The 27532-nt window shown below is 40.3% G+C and overlaps 1 protein-coding gene across 21 annotated transcripts in view; it reads left to right on the top strand.

The window, feature by feature from the left end:
- NRG1 (neuregulin 1) overlaps positions 1-27532 on the top strand; it is a 443600-nt gene that overhangs the window by 410802 nt on the left and 5266 nt on the right. For 13 of the 21 annotated variants that reach the window (XM_038125665.1, XM_038125662.1, XM_038125666.1 and 10 more), the window contains 7 exons: positions 1347-1476; positions 8120-8178; positions 13969-13992; positions 18417-18519; positions 22145-22271; positions 22793-22923; positions 23418-23621. In XM_038125665.1, the coding sequence (XP_037981593.1) occupies positions 1347-1476; positions 8120-8178; positions 13969-13992; positions 18417-18519; positions 22145-22271; positions 22793-22923; positions 23418-23621 (778 nt within the window). Of the gene's footprint in view, positions 1-1346; positions 1477-7399; positions 7468-8119; positions 8179-13968; positions 13993-18416; positions 18520-22144; positions 22272-22792; positions 22924-23417; positions 23622-27532 lie in introns of those variants that run through there. The other 8 variants (XM_038125661.1, XM_038125660.1, XM_038125659.1 and 5 more) reach the window with 6 other exon arrangements.

The raw sequence follows: 27532 nt of genomic DNA, 5'->3' as shown, positions 1-27532 counted from the left end.
ATATCAGACAACAGTAGATGTTTGCAACGTTCTAGTCAACTCCAGTGAAATCAGTCAATAGGTAGTAGCATTGTTTCACCTCAGGGTACAAACTGTCTCCCAGAAACAAAAATATTGGGATTTTTTTGATCACAGTAGCAAAATTCCTAACTTCTGTATGTCTGGAAATAAACAAATACCATGCAAGAATTTCCACCATTTTTGACAGTTTGCAAGTAGTCACTTTAGTTAGTTTTAGCTATTTAAAATTTACAGGCGTATTGTCAATAGTTTTAAGCTTCACCTGCAGTCAATGTGGACAGACTGTCACCACCAAAGAGGCTTATCCCTCTGCTTGGGAGGATAAGTTGAGTTGCTTTCTGTGAGATTATGAAGAACATATCCTTGACAGAAATTGCATTGGCAAATCCTAAGGCTGTGATTATTTATCCTTCCCTGGCAGACTCCCTAAAGGTTGCTAATTAAACAATGCTCCTGCCTTCTCTAGATATTTCCTAAATGCAGCAGGGAGTAAGCTACAAAACACTGTGGTCAGGGTAATACTTTCATTTAATAGCAATTTAGACACCTAATGGTGTTTAGCAGCATTGGTGTCCCAAAACCTCATGCTCATCTCAAGCAGATGAGCCCAACTGCAGGAGATGCTAGGCTGGCCTCTGGATCAAAGATTCCTGGGGGCACAGTGGTATCAATTGTATACGCACAGGAAGGAACGAAACCTCCAACCTTCCCGTTCTCTTCCTCCTACAGAGTCAGCCCAGGGTAATCACAGCTCTCGTTTATGAGCAATGAAAGAGACACTCAGAATTTAGCCATTCACCCTCTCTTCAGGGAGACAGAAGTGGCTGGACTGAGGTCTTGAATAAGCACAGGGCCTCAGGTTAAGCTTCACTGAAAAATACCTGCTTCAAGGCACTACCAGGAGGAAATATCATGGAGGACCTTATTTTATTGGACACTATATCAGCAATCGGTAATGACTGTCACACCCCAAAATCACTTGAATGAGATTAATGCAATAAAAGTTACTGCACATAAATTACACATTTTCAAGGAAACACATATGAGTGTTGCAAAAATTTTAGGCCACTTCATGGACAGGATTAGGAAAACCCTTACTTCCTCCCATGCTGTGTGTCTCTGAGGTATGTATTTAAACTCCACTCTCTCTGGCAATCAACAAAATACAGGGTCAAGTGATTAGTGCTTGTGGTAGCAGCAGATAGAGAGCTCAAAGGGCTTGCCAGATCCTCCCTAGCCTTACTTCTTCCCTCACATACAAGTACACTTACCAGTCAGAAAGAAAAACAGCCTCTGATCTGTGTTTTCATTCTTATCTTTTGCAGCCACTTCCACATCTACAACTGGGACAAGTCATCTCACAAAATGTGACATAAAGCAGAAAGCCTTCTGTGTAAATGGGGGAGAGTGTTACATGGTTAAAGACCTTCCAAACCCCCCAAGATACCTGTGCAGGTAAGAAATCCTATTTGTTTCTTTTGTTGGAGCCATCAGGTCTCACAAATGGTTTTTTCTTCAGGGGAACACCTGAAAAATGTCTTCTTCTGAACTTGCATTTCTTCATTTTTTAATCATGTGGATGTGGAAAGAATGCCAAGGATAACCTCTGTGCTCTACAGAGGCATATGAAACAAAGCAGAGGCTAACTGGGAACTATTTCTACATGATGGTGGCACAACATCTTCTGTTGATGTTTATATGGCACAAAGTAACACACCATGAGCCTTATGTTAGAAAAAATGAAACAGACACTGTAAAGTAAATATTCTACATTTAGGAAACAAAAAGCTGTCGAAAACTGCATTGAATATAACACTTTGTATAGAAGAAGCTGTTATTTTAATTGTCTGATGTAGTAACTGAACAGTTTCTGGTGAGACCAGATTCACAACTGTTGTTGTGTTTAATTGCATAAAATCAATGAATGTCATGGTCATGGTGGAGGTTACTATTTTGTGTGCTGATCTTGATTCATGAAATCATATGAGTTTTGTTTAGTGGGGTGCTTGTGCACCTTTCTCAGGTCCTGGATGTGCTGTATTTGTCTGCTGCAATAGTCCTTTGCATTAGAGAACATCCATGAAGAGCTGCAGCACTGGAATTTATCTCCCGTCTGAGAGCAGGTCATGTAGTTTTACCCCTGAAGATGAACTAGTTTGAGAGGAAACTCAACCTTTAAACCTTGGGAAGCATTCTTGGTACCTAAGAGGGATGAATGAAAAGAGTGCACTTTTGTGAGGATATTACTGTTTTCAGACAAAGAGATAGTGGTTGGTGAAGACTGTCATCTGCTGAAACTGCATAATTTTTCAGTCTCCTTGGACTAAAAACTAAAAAAACCCTAATTGTAAAGATAGCTTTGGTAGGTGAGTTAGGTGAAGGTCTACGATGCTTTCCCTAGGTCAGAAGAAATTGACTACTTGTCTTTGTTGGTTTTTTGGGGGTTTTTGGTCTTCAGGTTTTTTTTAAAGGAAAACAAACAAACAAAAGCCAACAAAACCCCACCAAACCTCACAATGTTGTGGCTCACCTTTAAGTTTCCTATTCTTTTTGTAGAAAGATGTTAACTGTACATCATGGGCTTTGTTTTGCTTTGGATTTTCATGGATTGCTGTACTGCTGAAAGCAATGAATGCTCCATTGAATTTTAGGATCATTTTTAGCTAAAGCAAATATGGAAAAGTTATATATGCTGTGGGTTGGATTCTTTTTTGAGAAAGAGAAAGAAATTTGTGTTAAATTTATATGGTTGTTGTAAGCCAGCAGTGAAGATGAGCAGTTTGCTATGACTCTCCAGAGCATGTACAAGAGCCTGTGTGTTTCAACTTCCTATCCAAACACTATTCAGAAAACTCCAGTGAATGGCAGAGCTGAGCATTGAGCAGGCTTGCTAATCATTAATATTGTCTTGGTAGTTTCAGAGGTATCCTATCTTCACTGGTATGAATACTTCTTTATTTTAATTCAGACATCTGTGTATGTTCTGAAATTATGTTATAGACTGGCTAATTTTTAATAAAATGTCTTGGGGACATTTGAATAAAATGGGGGCTGTTTTTCCCTATTAATCTTTAATTCTGGGGCTGTATTTCAAGGAAAAGGCAATTCCTAGCTTTGGCAGATGTGCCTCTGCCTGGGTGGTCCAAGACCTATTTGGAAAAAGCATCAGAGCTGTAAACTTAGACAGGGTGAATCTCATTTACAAGAAGGCAGTGAAGAAGGATTCTTAGCCTGACAACAGTCAGGGCCACCACTATTTTGCAGGGCCATTTGTTATGCCCTCTAAAACCTGTCAGAACAAAAATTTTATGTTGTGTAATAAAACGATGCAATTCAGCTACATAAGAAATAAAAGTGAGTACTTGAAAGTGGGTGAAAATGAAGGGACAAAATACAGTTTTCTTCTTTCTTTTTTAAAAATAAAGATGTCCACTTTTTATTCTAACATTCCACATTGTCTTCATTGTTCTAAGAAAACAAATCTACTCCCAGAACATGCTTCTGGAAACAGAATGCTTGAAATATGGTACTTGCTCTTCATATTCCTGCCTCAATAGCAAGTTCACATTTTTCCATATGGTCCATCTGTTGAGAGCAAAAACAAAATTTCTAAAGCATGAGCCATATCATTCTAAATTGGTTTTATCCCTAACCAAAAAAACATGACTCAGATTCAAAACAACCATGGAATTTTCCAAGTAATCTCTGGTTTTTTAAATCCTCTATTCTACTAAAAAAAATCCTAAATTCATCTTCAGTTAAAATCTGGCTATATATTAAAAAATAAAATATTATTAAATACATAGTGATGATCTGGACAGGATCAGATCTTGCTCTTCTGGATACTGGTGTGAACTTCAAGAAATTTCCCTGCTTTCATGAGGTAACCATGTGAAATGCTCAAGAAATGTGTGAAGACGTAGTAAAGCAATATACAGCTACATCTGTGGTAGCATGTATTTTCCCCACACGTATTTTAATTAAGGTCCAAGACTGAGTAAAACACTCTCAAAATAGGGAAGATTAAATAGGAAGCTTTGACTACTTAAATAAACTAGTGTATAAAATTTTCAGAAGCTTCATAAAAACATGAGTCACATTTTGAAAATATCACAGACTTAAGAAGCCTGGATGTTACTGGCTTTCTATGAGACTGAGATTCCTAAATCATTTCTGTTCTGTTAGAAATGTGTTCCCAGGTTCACTGAAGAAAAAAGATTTCAATAAATGCAAAATTAAAAACAAAATTCCTAGCATTTCCTTCTTACTTGAAAAAATCTATGTGAATATAAGATCTGTTACACTTTTGGAGTGTTCTTTTGAAGTATCCTACCATGAAGGTCTTGATAATCTGACCAATTGATTTCCGGCTTGCAGACATCATGTTTTCTAGTGGTTTTGTTATTACTGAAGAAATGAAATTTGCAGCGGAATTTCATTGGATGGAAATAATGCTACGGTCTTAACAGAAGTGTGCTGCTGTTTTTCTTAACAGCAAAAGAGTGGATTATGTACTTTTTAATCATACAGCCATTTTCTACATCTTTCTTCATGTAAGGGCCTTTGTAGAATAGAAATGGGCAGAATTTTCTTCAAACCAGCAAGTTTTCAAGCAGAAGTTCCAGAAGTATTCATTCAAGAGACAGGATAGAAATACTAGTTCTTACTTAGGCCATGAAATGGATTACTAAGTACTGTACTTCCCATGGTAAAAAAAAATTCTCTCCCACAATGCATTTGTTTGTAGGCAATGAATGAAATGGAAATATGAACCATTCAGCCATTTCCCTCCCAATGAAAAACAGTCTGATGATATGTGTTCGGTGTTCTGAGAAGCGTCCACCGAATACATGCAAATGTTGTTCTTTGCAACTAGTGTGTGTAGAAGTAAAAAAGCAATTCCTCTATTACATGTGATTCATTATTTTGGTTTTACCCAGCTAATACAAGAAATAAATGTTTCAAGTAGCCTTTTTTAAGTCAGAAAGGAAATTACAAGGCTCTCACAGGACAAACATATACATTTTGCTTTAAGTTGTTTGACCTCAACTTTTGCTACTGTCCTAAAGGAAAATGGTACATGGATAATGATCTAGAATAAAAAGCCACAAGAAGTAATGTCTGAAAACTTTGAGTAGGAAAAGGCGTTTGGGAAAGGATACCATTGCAGCTGATTGTAAAAGTACAGTCTACCAGAAACAACCTTTCAAACTGGAAACTGTGGAAACAGTGCTGCAGTGCTCATCTGAGCAATAAAACACCTTTAGCATTCACACATCCTCATAGATGGACAGGCTCATCTCAGCTTTCCTCTCAGCTGGCCCACCCTGGGCTCATTCTCGAGGGCAGGTGCTGCAGCCCATTTGCTGACCGTGGTTTCAGAGCAAGTATAAACACACCTGAGCTGTTTTTGGCGCCATCTCAACAGGGCTGACCCTGCTTGGTCTGGAAGGCATTTCTGCATTGTCTATACCAGTGCTCAAGTTATTTTCATCACCTCACAGCTGCAACAACATCTGAAAACTAGTACAGACAAAGCAAGCAACCACCAGCAGCTAGTGGTAGGAGGAAAACATGAGGCTTTCAATCGTGTTCCTTGGGAAATTGTAGCGTTTAGCCTGATGACAAAGATGTAAAGGACCCTGTGAAATGAAAGCCAGGCATGCACAAATGTCAGCTTTCCAGGGACAGCCATTTAACAGATTAGTAGTACAAATTATTTTCTATTCTTGATTCATTAACACAGATTAAAATGCTTTCTATCAAAAACACTTTGCCTTCTCTCAAAGGTGCAAAAAGTCTTCCGTCATGCCCAGCAAAAACATCTTCTAAAGACAGAGTTACCCTTGTTGGGTTTTTCTCAGCTGAATATGTCTATGGAGACTGGGATCTCTCCACACTGGGTACGCGCCAAAAGAGGTGTCTTTGGCTCTAAAGAACTTAAACTCTCTTCCTTAATAAACAAATATATCATTACAGTAAATCAGGTTCAAAGAATCATCTGCAGATCCTCAAAATATACCTTTATTACACAAATATCATTCCTGCATAGTTTGTTTGAACAAGCTGCCAGTGTTTATCCCTGACACTGATCCTTTGCCAAAGGGATTTTCTGAAAGTCTCAATTGTGCAAGGGCAGCATCACTGTTTTTTAGGGCTAGAGGCAATTGTGGAAAAGTAGAATTTAAAATATTGGGACAGCATTTAGCACACATGAAACTCAGATGGATAAAAGGGATGGAGAATTCTTCTGACCAACAAGTATTTGCAAATAATAAGGCTTTTCAGCACGTGGCAAGTAAATTATGAAGAAATTTGAAAAAGAGGCCAGCACCATGTCATCAGCAAGAGTAAAAGAGTGGGAGATTCTTGCACGATGGCAAAGTCATGGAAAGCATCACAAAGACAGGCAACACAACTGAAATGTTTTCACTAGATCAGGTAATTTCAGGTTAATGCTGAGTAAGAGTGGAGACAAAAAAGAGAAAGAGCGAAGATTGAAATATATACGTCCTTAGTATGGGGAACAGTCATTCACACTTAAGTCTGAAGCACAGGAAGCCTGTCTATGGTGGTATTTTGGGAGCCTGAGCCCTGCCCCAGCATGGAGAATGAAAGTGAAGGAAGAATTGGTCAGCAGCAGCAGAAAAGATGGGCAAATCATAGAAGAGAAAATCCTTCTCTACGATCAAGGAGAAAGCTGCCCTGAAGTTTTCTGCAGAAGAGCTTACGAACTGGAAGGACAGACAGCTCCAGGGCTGCAAATCTTGACAGCATTTCTGCCCTCTCATTTTACTTATTGTCTGGACTGACTTATTTTACCTTCTTGTGAGCCATGTTGAATATACTTTCCTTTGGGTTTGACTTAATCTTCTAACCTTTTGGATTTTTGCGGCTTTTTGATGATCACTGTACTAATTTGTCTTCCTCAAAGCAAATTACCAGAAGACACAACATGCCATCACAGAAATAAGAAAATCATGGTATTTTCATGGCTTTTATGTGACTAATGAACACAACAGTGTAAACTGTTCTTATGCACTGCATTGCAAGTTTTAAAAAAGAACTCATTCTGAGCCCTTCATGAGATGGAATAAGCAGTGAGCTGGTACACATTTTTGCTAGCCATGAATCTTCTATCTTTTTCAAAACAGACAAGGAAAAATACTTTTTTTTTTCTCTGATGGATTTTTGCTGTAAATTTTTCAAAGTTTTATCTTCTGAAAGGTTACACTTTCTTGCCTCTCTTCTGATCATTTGTCACTAACACCCAACCAGGAGGTCACTTAATGCGCTCGCACTCCATAAACCAGCAGAAGTAAGTCTGTTAGTGCAGTGGTTTTGGTGTACTATTGCTTATCACGTTTTTGCCCTTTAGGTGCCAACCTGGATTCACTGGAGCAAGATGTACTGAAACTCTGCCCATGAAAATCCAAAACCAAGAAAGTATGTTAAAATAATCTGAACTTTGCTTTCTTCCCCAACTACAGCAACAAAATCAATAGTACTTGGTGTTTTCACAGTTCAGCTGGAACCGGCCTCTTTACTCACTAATTTGTGACCTGATTTTCTGAAGTACAATCTGTACACCATGGCATTATTGACCTCCAAAATATTTCTCTTTTGCATAATTTTTGATCTTTCCATTCATTCACAGATGCATTTGTTTTGCACATGCTGGCAGTTTTCCTGTTTGGGAGACTGCTGCAAAGTGCACCCCTAAAAGACCAAACTCATGGAGATGAGTATGTACAGATCTTGTGTCCTTGCTGCCTTGCGGAAAGAGCATCCTAAAACCAATCTCGGTCTCTGGAATGGTGAATTTCTGTCTCAGATCTTGAAACACATTTTGATCTGGATTGGTTTGGTTTTGGCTGGTTTTGCAGGTGGTATTTCTTTACATTTTACACTGAGCAAATGACTTGCTCTCAACATCCTGAGCTATTTTGACATGATAAACCGAGATTCAGTTTCTGAAAGTGAACTCACCAAGTCATATCAGTTCACACTGAAGGAGCTTCTTTCTTAGCATATATTCACCTCTTCTCTTTTCTCTGTTTTTTTCTCTACCATTTTTTTTGTTTGTTTTTCCTCTCAGGTGCCCAAATGAATTTACTGGTGATCGCTGCCAAAACTACGTAATGGCCAGCTTCTACAGTACGTCCACTACTTTTCTGTCTGTGCCGCAGTAGAAGCATGCTCAGTCGGTGCTGCTTTCTTGTCGCTGCATCTTTCCTCCAGTTTTTATTTTTTTTTAATCCGTAACTAGATTTGTTGCCTAAGGCCTAATATTGATTGTCTCTGCCTGTTGCATGAAAATTATAACAAAAAGCAATTGCAGATTATAACAGAAAGAAATCCTGAGATTGTTTAGCATTGAGGGTAGGGGGAAATGCAAGATGTAGGAATGCTGTGAAATTAATTCTGAATGTGTGATATGGACTCCCTGCTGACATCAAGCAGAAAAAGTACAAAAATGAAATTTTGAAAGTCTCCCATTTTATTTGCCACAAAAAGCTTAAGAGTCACGATACAGGCCAGCACTCCCTCAACCAAAGGATGGGTAGCTAATCTTCCACTTATATATGACATTGGAACTAGAGGTTAAATTTAATTGAAGTGCTTACATTGTTTCTAGTGAGCACTTGCCAAAAGCACTTGCCAGATCAAAATTTTCTTCCTCCTCCTTGTCCAAGCTTCAGTGCAGAGAGCACAGAAAGAAAAAGAAAAAGAAAAAGAAAAAGAAAAAGAAAAGAAGAAGAGATTACTTCAACAAGGAGGTCTAACATGTTTTGGGTATATTGTGAGTAACAGGTGCAAGAGATCAAAGATTAATCGGCCAAATAAAGTATCTGACACGCACATACACAGACTTCTAGAATCAGCACTGTAGTCACATCCCATGGAGAAATGGGCTAATAATTATTACTTGACAAGGATGCAGCAGAAGGCCATTTTCTCTCATTGGCTATAGCAAAGTCAGAGGTAGCATACAAGAAAATTGCTTAGGTCTTACATTTAAATGCATGTGTATTATTTACATTCAATTGTTCCTGACATCAGAATATCCTATGATCTAAAAGCAGTGTTATGGAAACTGGTTTTTGATTAATTACTTGCCAGCACAGAAAGACTATTGGCCAGCTTAATTTAATTTCCATTGGTATATAGGACAAAAAGCTCTAAGTATGTGCCGGACATAGGAGCCTGAAGAGATGCACAGGTTTTCTCTTATACTGACGGATGAAAAACATCCATACATAATTTATACTTTCCGTCATAGAAGCTACCCACATAAATCCCAAGAGTGCTGACTGGGGACCGGACCTTCCAGAACTCAAGTGTGCATTTTATGGCCTGCTTTAGAAGCTTTATTAGTTATACTTAAATGCCTCTGGTAATGATGGCTCTAAAAATTTTTATGCTGTTACAGTATTTGTTTACCAAATGTTAGATTTAAGTGGCTTTTTCTGTGGATTGTGGTGAAAAGCGCAGTTCAGACTTTCTGATCTTAGAATAATAATTTTAAAGGAGGTGCTGTAAAAAATATGAGATCCATTGTTTGCTGCTGAATTTTATCTGAAAACTATAGAAGAATTGTATATTGATTATAAATTCATTTTCCAACCAAGGACAAGAAAAAGTTTAGGCAGGTTTTCTTTCCTTTGTTTTTTCGTTTTCTAGCCCTGATTGGAATTTTTTGAAAACACCAGGTTGAGGTTTTCTGAAGTTGTCTCCATGGAAAAGGCACAGATGCCCTTGCTGTGCTGCAAGAGTTACACATAGTTATTAGTACATAGTTGGTCAAGCACTTCCTCTCCTTGAAATGCAGAGGCAGGAGAGCACACCTCTTACCTACCTTAGGCCACTCTGAGAGCCCCAGTCAGTGGCTATGAGAGTCTGGCACTTCTGCCTGCCCTGCATCTGCACTGCAACTTCTGATTTCTTATACTTAAGGTCTTATCTTAAGATCTTGAAATTACACTTTTGGAAAGGGTCCACTGAGGGCACATTTATACCTAACTAAAAAAAAAAAAAAAATCAATGAAAAAGCATTTATATGACTTTTTATTATCATACCCAAAGCAGAGCATATTATTTAACAGAGGACTTAGAGAGTTCTCTAAAGGCAAATGTTGCATCTGGGACTTAAAGCCAAGCTCATATTTTGCACCCAGTGTTGTGGATGATTAACTTAGTTCTGTGGATGCAGCTTTTGCAAAGTACAGAGCAAATTGAGATGCTAAACAGCGTAAGTGCTAGTAGGAAACGAAAGTGTATGTGTGTACAATACAGCTATCTAATTTCACTTGCTTTTAGAAGGGTCTTTCTTCATTTGGAAAGAAAGAGTCGGTGGGGTTCCAAGTGAAGTGTGCCTACCAATGAGCTGTTACTGTTTTAATTTGGCTGTTAAAGAAAATTTTTCTTTAGAAATCTCCCCTGGATTGGTATTTGAGAGTCCTGAATTAACTGGGCTGAGGACCTTTTGCCAGATGAGAACAAGGCACCACTGGGCATTCTGCAAATGCCCTGTCCCAACAGAGTGCAAACCTAACTTGACTCATCTCACAAGCCTGGCTTGCAGACCCTGTAGTGTCCTTTCCTTGAGCATAGGAGTCACAGGCTACCAGGTGTGCCACCCTGGATTTTTCTGTGACCGCTTTGACTTTGAGACTCATGATCCACCACCGGTCCATAACACAGCAGAAAGCAGTCCACAAATTGTTGCAAAAATGCATCAATTCCATGCATTTTCTGTCTGAATGTTCACACATTTTCTCCCTTGAAGTCAAGGAATCAAGGCAAATGGAGGAGAGCAAAACTAATGAGTTAACATTAAAAGTTTTGGGTAATTTTCATATAGTTAGACAAGAGAACTCTTATGGCAACACTGTGCAGCATGATCCCTAGGATAAGAAACGGTGATAAAGCCATGAATTAATAGAAGGTTGAGGGAACATCTCTAGAGTTAAATCACAGGTAAACCCTTTGTCTTCTCAAATGCCCCAGATGGACCAAGGACCCCACTCAAAGGGACTACAGACTTGCTTACTTCACTAGTTAACAATTATATATGAATAATGAGTTTGGAACTGGCCAGGAGCAGGCTGTGGCCCTTCTTGGGCCTCACCTGAACATGGTCCATGCCATCCTTCAGCATGAGGCACCAGTTTAAACAGCGTCCATTTCAGCCCTGCCATCTCTGATGAGCAAGAGGGACAGTGCCAAGAGGGGCAGAAGGAATTTTCTTTTTGGATGATAATGGCTCTTGCCTCACATTGTCACAGTGAAGCGGGCTGGGGCATTAAAGGGAGTAAGAGAAAAGCTCTGATGTTCTAGAAGGATGACCAAAACTGCAGTTACTGTGCAATGGCCTAATTATTCAGCCTTTTCATACAAATTGCAGGTCTTCAAAAGTCTGCCTTTAGCTATTCCACTACTTCAGTGTTTCTCATTTTCTACGTATTTCTCAAGTGTTCACATCTGCATGAGGGTAGTAGACAATCTCACCTGAAATTTTCATTTTCTAAAGTCTTTCATCACCCTAAATTGTATGCTCTATGTGCTGAGATCAATACTCCTAAATGAACAAGCAGATTTGAAAAATGCCATTGCTCAGAATTAAAAAGATGGGTTTTCACTATAAGCTGCTCATTTAATGTTCACTAAGTGCTGAAATTGCTATGATAGGATACTTCAATTATGAAAGGACAAATTTTCCATGCTCCTCATATTTGAAGCAATTGTCATTTTTTACAGGAGCCATAGGACTTAATGTATTAAGTTCAAAACCAATTTTGCAACATGAGTACTATTGAAATGAACCAGATTTTGGATACAAAGTGGAATCTAAATGTCACAAAGAGACTGTATCCCAGTCCCTCAAATAGAAATGGTTGACATACAGGGGGTCTGCTCTTTGATAGTTTAGGAGATTTGAGTTTGTTTTTAATTGAAATTGAATGAAGAAGAATTTTTTTTTTTTTTAGCATTTTTCATTACTCACAAAAAGAAACATGACACTTTGGTGCTTTAGAGTTGGAATCGGTCTTTCTGGACCTCTCTGCTGTTGCAGTTGATCCATATGGGTTCTTTTCATTACCAGGTGCAAGTTCTCTACAAACACATGAGGTAGTGCTCACCCCTCACTGGGCAGCACCACAGCACCGTATCTCTAGGCTACCCACCCACCTAAATCCATACAGCAGCCCCCTCAAAGTTTTGTGTGCCCAGCAGCTGTGGCCCACCACTCATAAACAGAGCATGAAGTGCTGAAGGATTCTGTTCCACATTTCCCAGCACCATCCCCTTATTCCGTACACCCCCGCATCTCAGCAGGCTACAATATATCTAACAAATTGTAGTTTTAAATGATTTTGGTGAAAAAAAATGCTTCCTAAGCAGTTTCTCCCACAAGAACTATCATATTCCCCCAGTCACAATCAGAATGAAAACAGAGTTGTTAAAAATAATTAATTGTATTTATTCTTAGAGCACCTAGAGACGAATATTCAATAGAAGCCACACTGCATGTAAAAAGTGTGCCAAAATATCAGGCTAAGTAGGAAAATATCAAAAATAATCATCTTTTTATAAAATGAGAAGTGTTGGGATGTTCTACTTATCAGATCAAGGGAATGTAACTAGGAATACCATAGATAAGTCAGAGCTACATAACATCTAGGTTTGAATAAGCAATGCATGTTTCTTCAGCATGGTTTCTTGTTAGGCCTTCCAGACAGAGTATATTCTGATTTTAAATACCAACTCCCTATTGAATTATATGAAATAGAAACTGCATGATATGAATGACTTCCCTAAAATTAAATTACCTTCAAACTAGGTGTCTTACCTATAAGCAAGCATAATTACAGCAATATATGTGCATGGGCATGTCATTCATTTTACTGAAGATTTAATCAAGCTTTCTGTGCAACTAATGTACATCATTAGCAGAGGTCAGGTAGGCATGTGATACTGGCTCTTTAGGAAGAGACTTGGATGGATTCCAACATACTTAACCCTTAAAATGTTACTGATTGACAACAAGAATTGACATTTCCCATGTGTGCAAACTACATTAAAAAATCCATTTGCTGTGAAAATTACCATTGGATGTAAATTTCACAGCACACAAGAACAAAAAAATGCAAGAGCTACCATGGCTGTGGTGTTGGCCCCATGGGAAGGGTCTCCTAGAGTACCTGCTGGGGGGAAACCCGTGTTCCTCTTGACCCACAGGTGCTGGGGCCTGGGCGTGCTGATTTAGGCAGTGATTTGTGTAAGGGATCAGGCCCTGCACCCCAGGGTCCATACGGCTGGTCAACACTTTGTTCTCCCAACGCAGCACAGTCCAAAGACAGGGAAAGGGGTTTGGCTCCTCATTTTCCAGAAGCTGGAGGCCTGCTGCAGTCAATTTGCAAAGCAGAGGACTCCCACTACTGAGTAATCTGTGCCAGCCACCTCCAGGTCACAGCCTTCAAGAGCAAGAGTACGCATTCCGGGGACAGAAGCAGGGTCAGAAGGGAGAGCAGTGCACAACCCATTTACAGGGATATACTGCCCTTTGTAGAGCATCCCTTTCCTGTCATGTTCCCATGTGAAAACAATCAGCCATTGCACAGGGCATGCTCAGGCCACACCCCTGTTCATCTCAGTAAGATCTTTAAGGGTTAACAGTTCCTGTTGCGTTCCCTGGACTGTGGCTGCTCAGATGCTCCATGTATATATATTTTTGTGTGTAAGCCTTGCAGAAGGTCTGGTCACATAGCTAAGAAAGGTGCACTTGAGCACTGCCCATAACCATGCGCCCTTTGTCCTGTTTCATGTGCAGACACAGAATAGCTGTAATTCTCATATGTGATTTATTTTTAAGTACAGTGTATTGCTCTTTTCTGAAACCTTTTCCTTTTTCTTTCTTTTTTTGACAACTTTCTGCATTGGCAGAGCATCTTGGGATTGAATTTATGGGTATGGACCAATCATTCCTTTTAGCCTGCAGATTCTAGACCCTGAGAAATAAACCCCTTTTAATTTTTTTTTTCCTCCACTCCCCCTTTTCAATTCCTAACCAATTTCTTTGTGCTTTAAAAGGGATCATACAGCTATAACAACAACCCTTGTAGAAGTGTTAGTGGAGATCAGTTCACTAAAATGGTCATCAAAATATTGATAGGATATTCCAAGCTTAAGGAGTTCTAGGAATTGCTGGGGTGATCATATCATTGTATACATTCCTTTTTTTGCTGAATAGTTTTTGACTAGTTTTGACCTCTGCTTTTGGTGAGTTTTTCTTGGCTTGCCAGGTTTTGGAAACACTGTAAGTGTTATGGAAAAATGTATTAACTAGTAGTCTTAACTAGTATATTATGTTATGGCCACTTAAAATTATGCAAATTTGCAGTGTTGAGCTCTGATTTTCAAGTAAAGTTTTATGTTTAAACACACATCTTGGTGATTACACATCATGTGTAAATCACTTGCCTATACATATCTGTAAAGGATATGCATATATATGTGCCTTTCCAGGTTTGTAAATTCAAAGTGGACCGAAAGTTATTTAGGAATTTAAGTAGAAGTTTACAGCTAGACTCCAGATCCTCAAGTCAGCAAAAATATTCAATATTTCTAAAACTAAACTCAACAAGAACATTGGCAGTGGGTACTATTTTCACACTTCAGCTTTAAATATAATAGAAATAGATCTTTTAAGTCTTATTCATGAATGGACTGTATTTATCTGACTAGCTATTTGAATTCAGAGCTACAAATAATGCATTTCTTGAATAGGCTAACTTGAAAAATTCAGGTGACTTTTAGTTTGGAATCTCCTATAATTATTGGTAAATAATTTTTTTTTTATATAAAAAAACCAGATGGTAAGGCAGTTTTTGTTCATGTTCTTATTAAAAATGCCCCCACAAAATGTCATTAGCTTAAGCTGTGAACTGTGGAAAACCTGTTAAAAGCCCAAATTTTAAAAATTACTCACAACCCAGCTTATTTTTTGTCTTTATTATTATCCTAATTTAGCATTAATTCATACTTATATGTATTAGATTGCAGTGGAAGATGTACATTAACATTTAAATTAAAATCCTCTAAAAAACTGAAATTTCATTAGCAGAACAACCTCTTGGAATTAAATTCTTTTAAAAATCGCCGGAGATATGTAAGAAGAAAAACTTTAAAACAGAGCAACTTTAAGACTTCATATATCATCAGTTACATATAAATTAGAGTGATTTGAAATTAATTGCATCATATGCGTATTTGAAAGTCTGCTTCTGTAATACCTTGACTTAAGTCTTACGTTGATTTGATTTTCCTAGCATTCTGTGGGGTAAAAATTATTGAAATTATTGAAATTCTTTTTAATACTTAACAGGCTAAAATATTTCCTAAATTCTCACTGCACATAAAATTCATTACAGACTTTCCTGCAAGGCTGCTATAAATTTTTTTCAAGGTAGTTTAATCAGCATATGTATTTTAGCTAGGTGTCATTAACTGACTCCATAAACGTTAACACTGGTCAGAGACAGAAGGCAGTTTTGGGGCAGGATGTAGTATAACCCAAGTGCCCCACAGGAGTTCTTCACAAAACTCTTCTTGGCCTTAAACAGAGTCCAAGGCTTGTCTTTGATGTACCATGCCATCTGCGAAGTCTTGACCAGGATCCCAGTCATGTCCCCTCTGCCAGCATCCCCTGTCACCCACAGTGGCCCCTGCAGAACACCTGGGCATCCCTCATTTGGCCCTGGCTGTCCCCTGCCAGCCAGGAGCACAGCCACGTTTACATGAGAGCTTGCTGGTTTGCTGGGCATGACATGCCCAAGTGCTCTCCTGGGCAGACTTCGCCCCTGGAGTTAGAAGGAGGGCATGGCAGCACCACCATTCGTGCACACCACATCAAGCTGCATTTTCCTTAGGGCCTTGTTTCAAAGGGCACAGGAGGGAACTAAGGCTATGAGAGCAGATCCAGGGATTTAATTTCCCATGCCTGTCAAGACCTATAGTTCCAGCAGAATTGCTGGTGCTGGGAGCATTGCTCAGGGCTGCACCCACTCTCTTCCTCCCCCATCCCCTGCAGTGAGTGAGCACCCAGAAAGTCCCACACATACGCAACAAGCTTCAGCCCACTGGCAAACTCAATCAGGCCATTGCCAGCCAGCTGCCCAGCTCATTTGCAACAGCCTTAGCCTGCACCAAACTTCCCGGAGTCAGTGCAATTTTTCCTTCAATACAAAAACTGAGCAGAGTGTCCACTGTTAATCTTCTACTTCCTCTCCTTTGTGCTCCAAAAAAAAAACCAGGTTGATATGTCATTATTTATTTTGCTTTCATAAGCTAACAGCTGACAGCATGACAATAAAATCATAATATTAATTCAAAGCATTTCAAATTAGCCCCTAAATTGCTTAGCACAATTCTCCTGTTTCCTGTGACATCCTTGTAATACACCATTTCCATGGCTAACTAATAAGTGCTTTCAGAAGGGGCAAAAAAGGGAAGGGGATCCAGTGCCACTAACTAGCCTAGGTGAGGAGTTATGCTGTATGAGAAATCCCTTCACACTATGCTTCAACCTTTTTTTTTGTCCCCAAGCATTTCTTCTCTCAGTTTTTTTCCAGCTCCAAGCATGCTGTGCCAGGCCTGTAGTTGACTTCTGTACCCTTTTTTCCTGTCTTTCCTTATATTTCACCTTCCTCTTTTAATTTGTCATAGTTTGGTTTGGTTGGAGTTTCAGCCATTTCTTCCTTCTCTTCTTTGACTTTCTGTTCTTGGAGTTATATTTTTTTTTCTTTAATAATTTTTTGCAGCATCCTAGTTTTACCACACTCACTTCTTCTTTCCTCTTCCCCTGTCTTTGTTAATAATTAGTGCTATTAATTTTGTCTGATAGTGCTCATGACCTGTTTGCTGGTGTTTGATTTACAGTGGGTTTGGCTTGTAAGACATACTTGTTCCATGGTGTGGTGCATTGTATCAGAGAAATTAAGACTTATTTTTTCTTTTTGGTTTGTTGCATGGAGTATTTGCCACTTGCCCACAGCAACTTTAAAACAAAACTAGACAAGCTCAGGAAACACGAAGGAGGGAAGTCTGGTCCCTGTTCAGTAAGGAGTATTTTCCCCTGAACTGGTGTGCCATTTATGACAGCACATCATTTGGACATGTGAGAGATACATGGCATATGTGAGAGACCACTGTGCACCTCTGTACCAGCCAGATCTAAGTCCCTTCCAGCAGGAATAATGCTGGCATTTATCCCAAAGGTAGTGCAAAGCTCTAATTCATTCATTTATTTTTAATCACCTGCTGGTATTCTGACTGTGGTCAATATTGCAGATCACTATTGGTGTGACTGCTTAATCAAAAATAAGACTTGAGTAAAGCTAGACATCCCATTTTTGTCCTAACAGCAGGAACACAAATTCTCATCTGTAAAGCGTCAACACAGAATGCTCCTCTGTTTCAGAGCTCCTTACGTAACATTTCCCCAGCAGAGCACTCAGCACTGCTCTCTGCCAAGCATTAGCGAGGCTGGAAAACATCAGTAGCTGCAGCCCAAACATTAGCAGTGCTACTAACACCTTTATAAAAGTGAAATATCTCCGATGAATGAGATCAGTAAAAAGTTGTCATCACTGAGCAAGCTGCCACCCTAGATAGAGAGTTCCTTTGTTAGTCACAAAGGGATACAAGTTCAAATTCTGCATTTCTCTCACACAAGGCACTGCTGGTTGTTGATATTGTTCTGTTTGAGAAGGAGCAGTGGAGAAAGAGTCTGAATTTTATGACCAGAACTCAAAACCTGTCTTCATTTCCATTGGTGATATAATTACAAGCCAAGCTCATGTCTCAAATGTACAAGAATATTTTAAAATTTCTCCTGTAAAGACAGCTGAGATATAAATTGACGTGGGACCAGAGGGATATTGGATGTGAAAACAATCCTAAAAAGATAATAAGAAAATAAATTTCTCATAAGACCTATAAAAATGGCTTTCATTCCAGCTGTCTTTGCAAAACTTCCAAAGCATTTGCAAATTCTTGTTATTACCTTACCACACTGCATTTTTATTTCCAGCAAATGCTGTGTTTGTCAACTAAGAAGTTGTTTCTTAGATATTATTCTTGTTGGCTTAAAAAAAAAATACTTTTGACTGTAATTCTGTAATTGTTCTCATCCCCAGTATTGTGTTAATAGTTTGTGGTGTAGTCCTGTTCTCCTTGCAGTCAATAATGAGTCTGCCTGAAGTGTGGTGGCCGTGTCTCAGTGTGGCTGTGTGAATCTGTGCAGTGGTTTGTAGCATGACAGCTGTTGACTGTGTGCTCCTTGCCTAGCCATCCTCCATGTTGTAACTTTCTCTGTTTTTGTCCCTTTCTAGAAGCTGAGGAACTGTACCAGAAACGGGTGCTGACCATAACTGGCATTTGCATTGCTCTTCTAGTAGTTGGCATCATGTGTGTGGTGGCCTACTGCAAAACCAAGTAAACTTTTCTCTTCTATTTCATATCTGTGGTTGTTGGTCAGGGCCTTCTCAGTTGACTGTAGCTTCTCTGGGCATAAGGTTGTATCTGGGTTTCTCTAGAGGTGAGCTTAAGAGACAAACTTGTGACCAGGATGCTCTGGTCCAAGCCAGATGAATGTGAGTCTTCATGTCCATCAGCAGTGCAAAATTAAGAGAGATGTCTGAGAGATTCTCAGTATTCAAATGTAATTCACAATTTTTTGTCTTTTTTTTTGTTTGCTCTCTTTTCTATCACCCATTTCAGCTGGTTTCCCCAGCTGAAAAGGAACAACCTCCCACCCTGGAATCATGTTGCTTTCCAGCAGAAAATTTTATGTCTAAGACCTAATTTGTTTGTACTTGAGGCACAATTAATGATGCTAAAAGTTACTGTACACCAAAGGCCAAAAACTGAACACAAAAGTGCTCTCAATGCAAAAGTAGGCATTTAAATGTGTTCTGTGGGTCTCTAAATTACAGGGGGTGACTCTCAAACATGCATGAGGCGCTCTGGACTATAAATTACACAGAACATCAGCAGAATTTCTGCTGCCAAAACTTCTGGCTGCCTTTATAAATCTCCCCACCAAAACACAGAAAGACCTTATCATAAATATTCCACGTTTGTATAAACCTGATTTACTGTTTCAAGGCCTGGTTGGCAGTTGGTTTTTGTTGTAAGCCCCACCAATAATGGATGTGTTAAAAGTGCGGGAGGAGGGAGATAATTTGTTCTTCTCAGTGAGAGTCCAGACACATAGACACAACTGCTCCTACCCATAACCTTGTGCCAGTGGTGAGTGGGGAGCAGCTGAAACAGTAATAAAAAATCAGATCACTTACTGCTTTTAGAAATCACATCCCCATGTATTTCAACAAACATTTAGTCAGGATCCTGAATTACAATTTTCTGAATAAAGAGCCCACAGAATCCATCAGGGGTCTGGATGCTTTTTTTGCCCCAGACACCAGCAATCACTGTGAACCAAAAGTTAACTGTTTCCAAAAACAGTTGATGATTGTCCTATCCCAGGACATGGCCCTCCAAATATAGCAGTGATACCGGATTGGTATATGTATGGTAATTTGCATATGCTCTTTACCCTAAATAGGGGAAAATTCAGAAACCAGGAGAAATCTTGGAATGGTGTTAGGAGAACAACCAATGTAATAATCTAATAGCTTAGATTTTGTTGGTTTCCTTGCAAGAAATACTGCTACTAAATTGCCAAGGTATTGGCTTCAGACATTGAGTAATAATTCAGAGGTACTTTATTTGCACATCATTTACATGAAGATAAAAGCTTCTTAAGTTCACACTAGCTTACCCATTATTCTGTCATCTCAGTTTTGGTTTTTTTTTTTAGTTAGTGTCCTTTCACTACCGAACAAACAAAACAGATAAAAGCATGCAAATTCAAATACACTGGTCACTGAAGGTGGGAATAATGGTGGGATTTCCAGGGACAGATCCCCAGGTTACATGTGCCAGGATTTGTAGATGACAAACTCAGACTCCTTGTAAAACTCACTTTCTCTACCATGTTAAGGAATTCAGATTGTTCTCAGCTCACAAAGTCTCCAGAGCCTCAGAAGGAGAGCTGTGAAATCAAGTTAAAACCTTGCTTGAGTGCTGCTTCTTAGCCCAGCAGGTCTTTGGGTAGCTCAAATATCTCCTGTCCCTGTGCTGTCTATACACCTTTACTGCTTACATGTCCTAAGATGATGCCTGGTTATCCTCAAAGCATAAAGTCCACATGAACAGAGCGTATCCTTCTGAGACAGGAGCATTTCCAAGACAGATGTATCTGCGTATGCCATTCATGTGATGTGATATAAATTAAGCATTTTCCATTATCCAGGCACATACACACAGAGAAAATATGTGAAATGCTGCATGTCAAATCATGTTTTCATTGTCTTTAGGCTTTCATGACTATCAAGCTTCAACATATTTATTGCCCTCGCTCACTCCTCCTTTTTTGTAAAGCTTGAAATAGTCCCCTTGAGTTCAAAACAGGATTGAAAATAGTTATGTCTTACAGTGTCCTACCCTGCTATCACTATCTGCCCTTCTGCATACAGCTTAGTATTTTAGCTTTTGCCACAGCCAAAGTCATATGCATTCCAGAATGTGTTGAAGCCTGCATCCTCCCTTCACTGCCCTGGATTCTGTGACAGTGTGGTGGAAGTTCTCCAATATAATGAGAGAAAAGTGGGTAACATTTATAAATTAGGTCTGAAATTGAATAGCCCTTTCTCTGGTTATTTATTTTGGTGTTTTAATTAGTGTGTTCTGCATAGCCAGGTTTTACTATGCTGTAAGTTTTGCTGCTGACAGCTTGTAATGACCTTCTAAAAAGTTCTTCAGAGGAAGCTGGAAGGATTTCAGAATCACAGAATCATTTAGTTTGGAAAAAACCTGTGAGATTGTGTCCAACCTTTCAATGACCACCTCCTTATCAGGTAGACCATGGCACTAAGTGACCAGTCATTTCTTGAACACCGCCAGGGAGGGTGACTCCACCACCCCTCTGAGCAGTCCATTCCAATGCTTCATAGCCCTTTACATGGAGGAAATCCTTCTGATGTCCACCCTGAAGCTCTCCTGGCACAGCTTGAGGCTATTTCTTCTTGTCCTGTTGCTACTTGTCTGGGAGAAGAGGCCAACCCGCACCTGGCTGCAGCCTCCTTTCAGGGAGTTGAGGAGAGTAAGAAAGTAACCCTGAGCCTCCTTTTGTTCAGGCTGAGCAACCCCAGCTCCCTCAGGCAGTCCTCGTAGGACTTACATGCTGCTAGCTAGTGGGGAAACAGCAGCTAAGGACAGAAGACAGTAGAAGTGTCAAAGTCAGTCAGAGATCATGTCATTAGTACATGGATAGTTCTACTAAATGCATTAGCACCCATGGCATCCACCTGATAATCATTAAGCTTCAGAGCAAATCTGATGTTGCTGAAACAAAACCTTCCAGAGCTGCCAGGAAGTCTGCAGGCTCAGGCCTATGCCATTTACTCTCACTTTGATTTCTGAGGCTTCGTCTGCACTCTTCCTGTAACACATCTATGTATTTGAAGTACACTGTTGAGGTAGGGGATGTATCCCACCAAAAAAATGTGTAACTGCCACTTCACAAAGACCCTGTTCCAGTGTCTGCAAGCAAGCCCTGAGGCACAGACACCTCGGCTCCCTGTGGTGAATGGAGAGGTGTAACTTGATGGGCTGTCAGAAGCTTTGCCTTGGCCCTTGTGAGGGTGTCAAGGTGTCTGGATTAAAATCTCTCCCCAGTCCCTTCTGAGTGCAGAAAAATTCTCCTCCTAAGACAGAGCACTGCTTAGAAATGGCTTTTCCTCTCACTTATTCCTGTCCCCCTTTGTCCTGCTGACTCCTGGAAGGGATCCCAAATATCTTTCCCCCTGTGCAGGTCCCCACAGCTCCAGCTGCAATTAGACCTATGGTTTTCAAAGCTACTCTGAGCTCTAGCAGCAGTGGAGGAAATTCTGGCAAAAAAAAGGGATGTTACATTATTATCACCAACATCAATATGCTGAAAGGTGCAGCTGCTTTCCTTTTGTCTGTTAAAATTGTTTCTGTGTTTCATGCACAGGAAGCAGAGGAAAAAGTTGCATGACCGCCTTCGGCAGAGCCTGCGCTCAGAAAGGAACAACGTGATGAACATGGCCAATGGGCCACACCACCCCAACCCACCGCCCGATAACGTCCAGCTCGTCAATGTAGGTTTCACTGCACATGTTTCAATCTAGGCTGCCAGTGCCACAGGAAAGCTCAGCCCACAGCTTTTAAACATCTAACTGCTGCAGGCTGGTGACTGATTTATCTTAGCTTTCTCCACACAGAAAAAATTGCTATCGCAAACTGCTGCCGTCTTCTCCATCAGAGAATAGTATTTTTGGTGTATCTGATGGTAATGGAAGGTTGCTTTTCCACACGTCTGTCTGTTGGGACTTCTTGTTCCCTTGTTAACTACATTTTTATAGCTTGTTTGGGATGCAGACCTTTGCTACTTTCATCATTTGTCTCCTCCTATTTTGAGTCTAGATGGGCTATGTATGCAGAGGCATACATGAATGTCCTCAAGTGTGTCAGTATGGTTTCTGCATGTATTTAAGTGACAAAATTTGTGCTTTGGCACATGTAAAAGGATGATATCTGGGAAGGAGGGATTGTGAATTATGTCTACAAATGTGCTGTGAATTACAGTTTGTAAACCTGAGGTTTGTCTCGGTTTTTTCAGCAGTACATTTCAAAAAATGTAATCTCCAGTGAGCATGTCATCGAGCGAGAAACAGAGACCTCGTTTTCTACAAGCCACTACACCTCAACAACACATCACTCCGTGACAGTCACCCAGACACCCAGCCACAGGTGGGAAGGCAAATAGCAGCTGTAATATCTGATCTGTTGCTGTTGTAAAACCAAAAAATGTGTAAAACAGCAAAGCAGGGAATATCTATGCTCCATAGTGTTTTCATTTCAAGACTAACAATATTTGATATCATGTCACCTAACTAATTATCTTCCCAGGAATTTACAAAGACCTTTATTATCTGAATGGCATTCCAATACTGTCACACTGAATTTTAGTATATGCAAATTGCTAAATCAGTGACAGTTCTAATAACTGGAAAGCCCTCCGTCCCTCTCCTTTAACCCATACATGCAAAATCACCTTGATTCCTGTGGATTCATAAAGTTCACTAAACTCTGCAGCTCCAGTTACCAACCCAAAGGTTATGCTGCAGATCCCATGTGGCAACAGAGCCTCTCCTTTCCCTGGCTAAACTTCTGCTCATACCCGGTTGCTGCCAAAGCCCACTCTCACACTGCCCCTTTCTCTTTTCCTGGTTGCTGCTCTCCAGCTGGAGTAATGGCCACACTGAAAGCATCCTCTCTGAAAGCCACTCGGTGCTCGTCAGTTCCTCCATGGAGAATAGCAGGCACGCCAGCCCAGCAGGGCCCCGGGGCCGTCTCAACGGCATCGGTGGGCCAAGAGAAGGCAACAGCTTCCTCCGGCATGCGAGAGAAACTCCTGATTCCTATCGAGACTCTCCTCACAGTGAAAGGTAGGACATACCACCTCATTGCTTTCAGCTGGCAAGACCTGGTGTTTTCCCAGATGGTTTCAAAGCTTGGGGGCACAGGAGAAAATGCAGCAGTGCAGCTATTCGTGCATCTCATTATTCATAAAGGTGGAGAGCTGAGTAGTAGTTTAAAGTCTATCAAAAGCATTTCTTCCCTTCTTGCCTCTGCTGAATTTAGTCCTATTAGCCAGCAGTTCGCACTTGGAAAAGCTCCATTGGAGTAAATAGTGAGAAATTTCCATTGAAAACTATGAACAGAACTTTGCCTAATTACCAGTTTCTTAGAAGACACAAGTGTGAAGACTGAGAGATTTTGCAGTGAGAAAGTAATGTTTTGATCCACAGGAGGAGGGCACTAAGGACACTCCTAAGCAGTGTCCATAGAAATTATGCCACCACCTACTTTCTGGAGTGTTCCAGCTGCTCCTAAACTCCCCTTAACCCTTTATTAAATAAGAGCAAGGAACACAAAGTGCAAGCCAGAAGGACTCAGGTCATTATTAAATCAGGAATAGTTATAAATAAACCTGGCCCAGAGTTTCCAACCAAGTAATTTTTTTCTCTTAAAAGATTGGTTCATCAGCTCCTAAGGTCTGCCTAGACGTACATCAGTCACAAAAACACTAACTGAACAAATCCTGCTCAGGTTTAGGCATTTTAGTTCAAGATGGCGCCAGAATAGCAATAGAAAGATTGAGAAGAAACAAGACATTTAAAAAGAGCTTTTTTCCCGGGAATCATAGGCAGAAGAAAAGGAAAACAAAAGGTTAGGGACCAGTTCTTTGAGGACTTTGAAATCACAAGGGATTTGGCCTCGTGGAGTGTCCATTATGCCAAAAATGCAGCCAGGCAATCCCCAAGGACTCAGTTGTGTAGGAGACAAACTGTGGTTTTCAGAAAAATGAATGCGCACTTACAGCAAACACCATTTCTGTGGTACTCAAGAGGGCCCACTGAGAAAGGACCCTGAGTGTAGTACCACCAAGGATAATAAACTACCCTCTCATTAAAAATTATGTGTTATTTACCATAGAATTTAATTTGAAGATACGTGGCTCACATGACATAAACAGCCATGGCTCCAATCCAGCAGAGCACTTTGACAAGATTGTCTTTTAATTGTGCAAGTAGGCCCACTGAAATCAGCAAGATTACTCACATGAGTAGAGCTCAGCATGTGCTTAAGTGCTTTGCTGGATCAGGACCTGTAACAGTAAATACCGTGTTGTCTCCTGCCTGAGAGCCAAGCAGGATGCACAGCCACACGCCTGCCAATGGTGAGTAGTACAGCTTAGTATATTTGGGCATCTGCATGTGAGAAGTGAAGACTATTCTTGCTGTCTGCCTGCACTGCGTGGGACACCCAAAGCATCATTCTAATATGAACTGTTTATATTTAATTGGGGGGGCGGCATTGGGGGAGAGGGGAGACAATATTCCTTTTTGTTTCTCTGAGAAGAAAGAAGGCATTTCATCAATTATAGTGTCTCTTGAAGGCTGTACTATAGGTCAATAGCAGCAACATTTCTGTGATAATTCATCAGGCATTGACATCCTTGCCTGTGCCTGAAGCAATCACAGATTTGGAACGTGGGAGATGATAACTCCCTGGGCATTAATTGCAGGCCTCATCTTTTTTTAGCAAGCAGGAAATACATCGCCAATTGTTCCTGAGATGGCTTGTGTATATAAGGGAGAAAGAGAGAGTTATTTGGAACTAAAAATTACTCAGAAACATAAAGGAATGTAGGAGCTGACAAATTACTTCCTGAAGCCATCAAATGTTGCTGTACTGTGAATAGGTAGACCAAGGCTGTACTCGCTCAATTTTCAAGTTAAATTGAACAGACATTACAAGGGGTTGTTTTGCATTACCCATACGTTTGCTGGATCCCATGCTATGCCACCTGTGCACACAAGCAGAGGGCACAAGCAGTTTTATCTTGGATGTCCTCAGCTGCCCTACAGGAGAGAAGATCAAAAAACACTGTCTCTGCACAAAAGGCTGGACTATATGATGAAGTTGGCAGCATATAACAAGTTAATGTGTGCTGGATGGCCATGGGTACGTTCTGATCCCCTTTCACTGAGCCAGCATAGTTGGCCATGAAGCTGTATAAATCAATCACCTTTTAACCTTCCTTTCAGGATGGGCTAGAGCTGCACAAATTCAGCTCCTGAGCCTCAGATTGCAGACAGCAGCTAGTTAGCACTGCCCTGTTAGGGTGTGGGGGAACAGACCAGAAATGTGTGAATGCACAACACTTCAGTATGAGTAACTTAACACTGTTGGAAGCCTGCACAGTACATTGAGCACATTTAACCAACTCAATGGATTAACAGAACCAGTTTAGTTAAAATCCAGTGTGTCATAAAGACGTATATCCAACAGTGTCCCAACTGGGAAAGTAGAAAGGCTTCCGTTTTTCAGACAGTGCCTATTAAAAATGTGAAAGGGATGAAAAGCTCACTCATGGAAGCAGAAAAAAAATCACTTAATTCATCCAATTCACAGACCTATTCATTGCCCTTTGCTTAACCAACTTGATTAATTCCCATGCATAACTCCAGGTTTGGTTTTTCCTTTCTCTTGCTCCTCAGTTAATGTAAATCAATGTGCAATCAATGCGCCTCTAGTGAAATCAATTTATGCTGCTGCACATCTGTCCAAAATCCATCCCGTTTTCTCCCTTTTCCTGTAACTCCATTTTTATCAAGTGTAATGTGTGCAACTGAGTCATAAATTGGATAAGAAAGATGGATTCAGGTTTATTTTGGGCATTTCAGGCTCAGATAAATAAACCACTAATGGAAAACTAAATAACTACATCAATCAGAGACATGTAGCTTTTCTCAATGTGCCTTTGATGGTGCTCAGAACGATTTTAACTTTAGACACTGACAAAATTCGGGCAGGTGAATTTAGGATAAGAATAAAAGCAAAGCCAGACTATGCAAACTGTCATGCTGGGCACTGTGCTTTTGATCAAGTAGTTTTAGGCAGATCCTCACCTGGCATGAATCCACATGTACTCATATAATGTCTACTGATTAAAACTAGTTGAGAGCTTCACATTTTTTGTTCTGTTTCTTTGGGACAAACCTGTAACAAAAAACATGTAATGGCATCCTGAGCTTCATCTTCAGAATCACTTCTGACCACTACCCTTCCCACAGGAACAGGGACAAATTTTGCAGGGAAATCATGGGCATTAGGCCAGACAATCCTGTCTTTCAGCATTTGTTCTCATATGAGGACAAATGATACTCTGTGCTTCTTTGCAGATAGATCTACCAGCCAGGGTAACTAGCATCCAGGAGTGGAGCAGCACAAATGCTTCTCTGACTACCCTTGGTGATTAAAATTAGCAGAATCTGGCTCTATATTTTATCGAAACATTACTTTCCTCCCTAGCCTGAGACAGTTTGGTTGCCAGAAGAGGGTGAAGCCCCAAGAAGACTGTCCTTCAGTTCCCTTCCTTTCTTTCCCCTTGTCTGTTTGCATGTACCCCAGATTCTGGTCAAATCCTTCCAGAAGTGCAGCAGCTGTTTTCCTTTTGAGAAAATACTTGTAAATGCGTTTTGTTTCTGGCAGCCTGTCTGTCTCTGAATCCCATTCCTTGATTCATTCCAGAAAGTTATTCTGGTAAAAAATTTACAGCATCTTCATGGCTGGGATCTGGGAGTTTTGCTGTGCTCCTCCTGCTTTCATATGTTTTTGCCCAGAGGCCCAGAAGTCAGTAGTTTATAGGATTAATAGAAACAGGAAAGGTTCCTTAGTGGCCCTGTGTGAGGATGCTGGGGATCTTAAGGGAATCCCTGCCATTTCTCTCCCAGCCCACATGAGCTGCTGTTTTTACAGGTCACCACTGCTCCTGTGCTCGCAACCTCTC

The sequence above is a fragment of the Motacilla alba genome, chromosome Z (genome assembly GCF_015832195.1).
Source record: "Motacilla alba alba isolate MOTALB_02 chromosome Z, Motacilla_alba_V1.0_pri, whole genome shotgun sequence".
In the NCBI taxonomy this organism is placed as follows: Eukaryota; Metazoa; Chordata; class Aves; order Passeriformes; family Motacillidae; genus Motacilla; species Motacilla alba.
The sequence above is the reverse complement of the archived record's forward strand: the minus strand, read 5'-3'. Positions and strand labels throughout refer to the sequence as shown.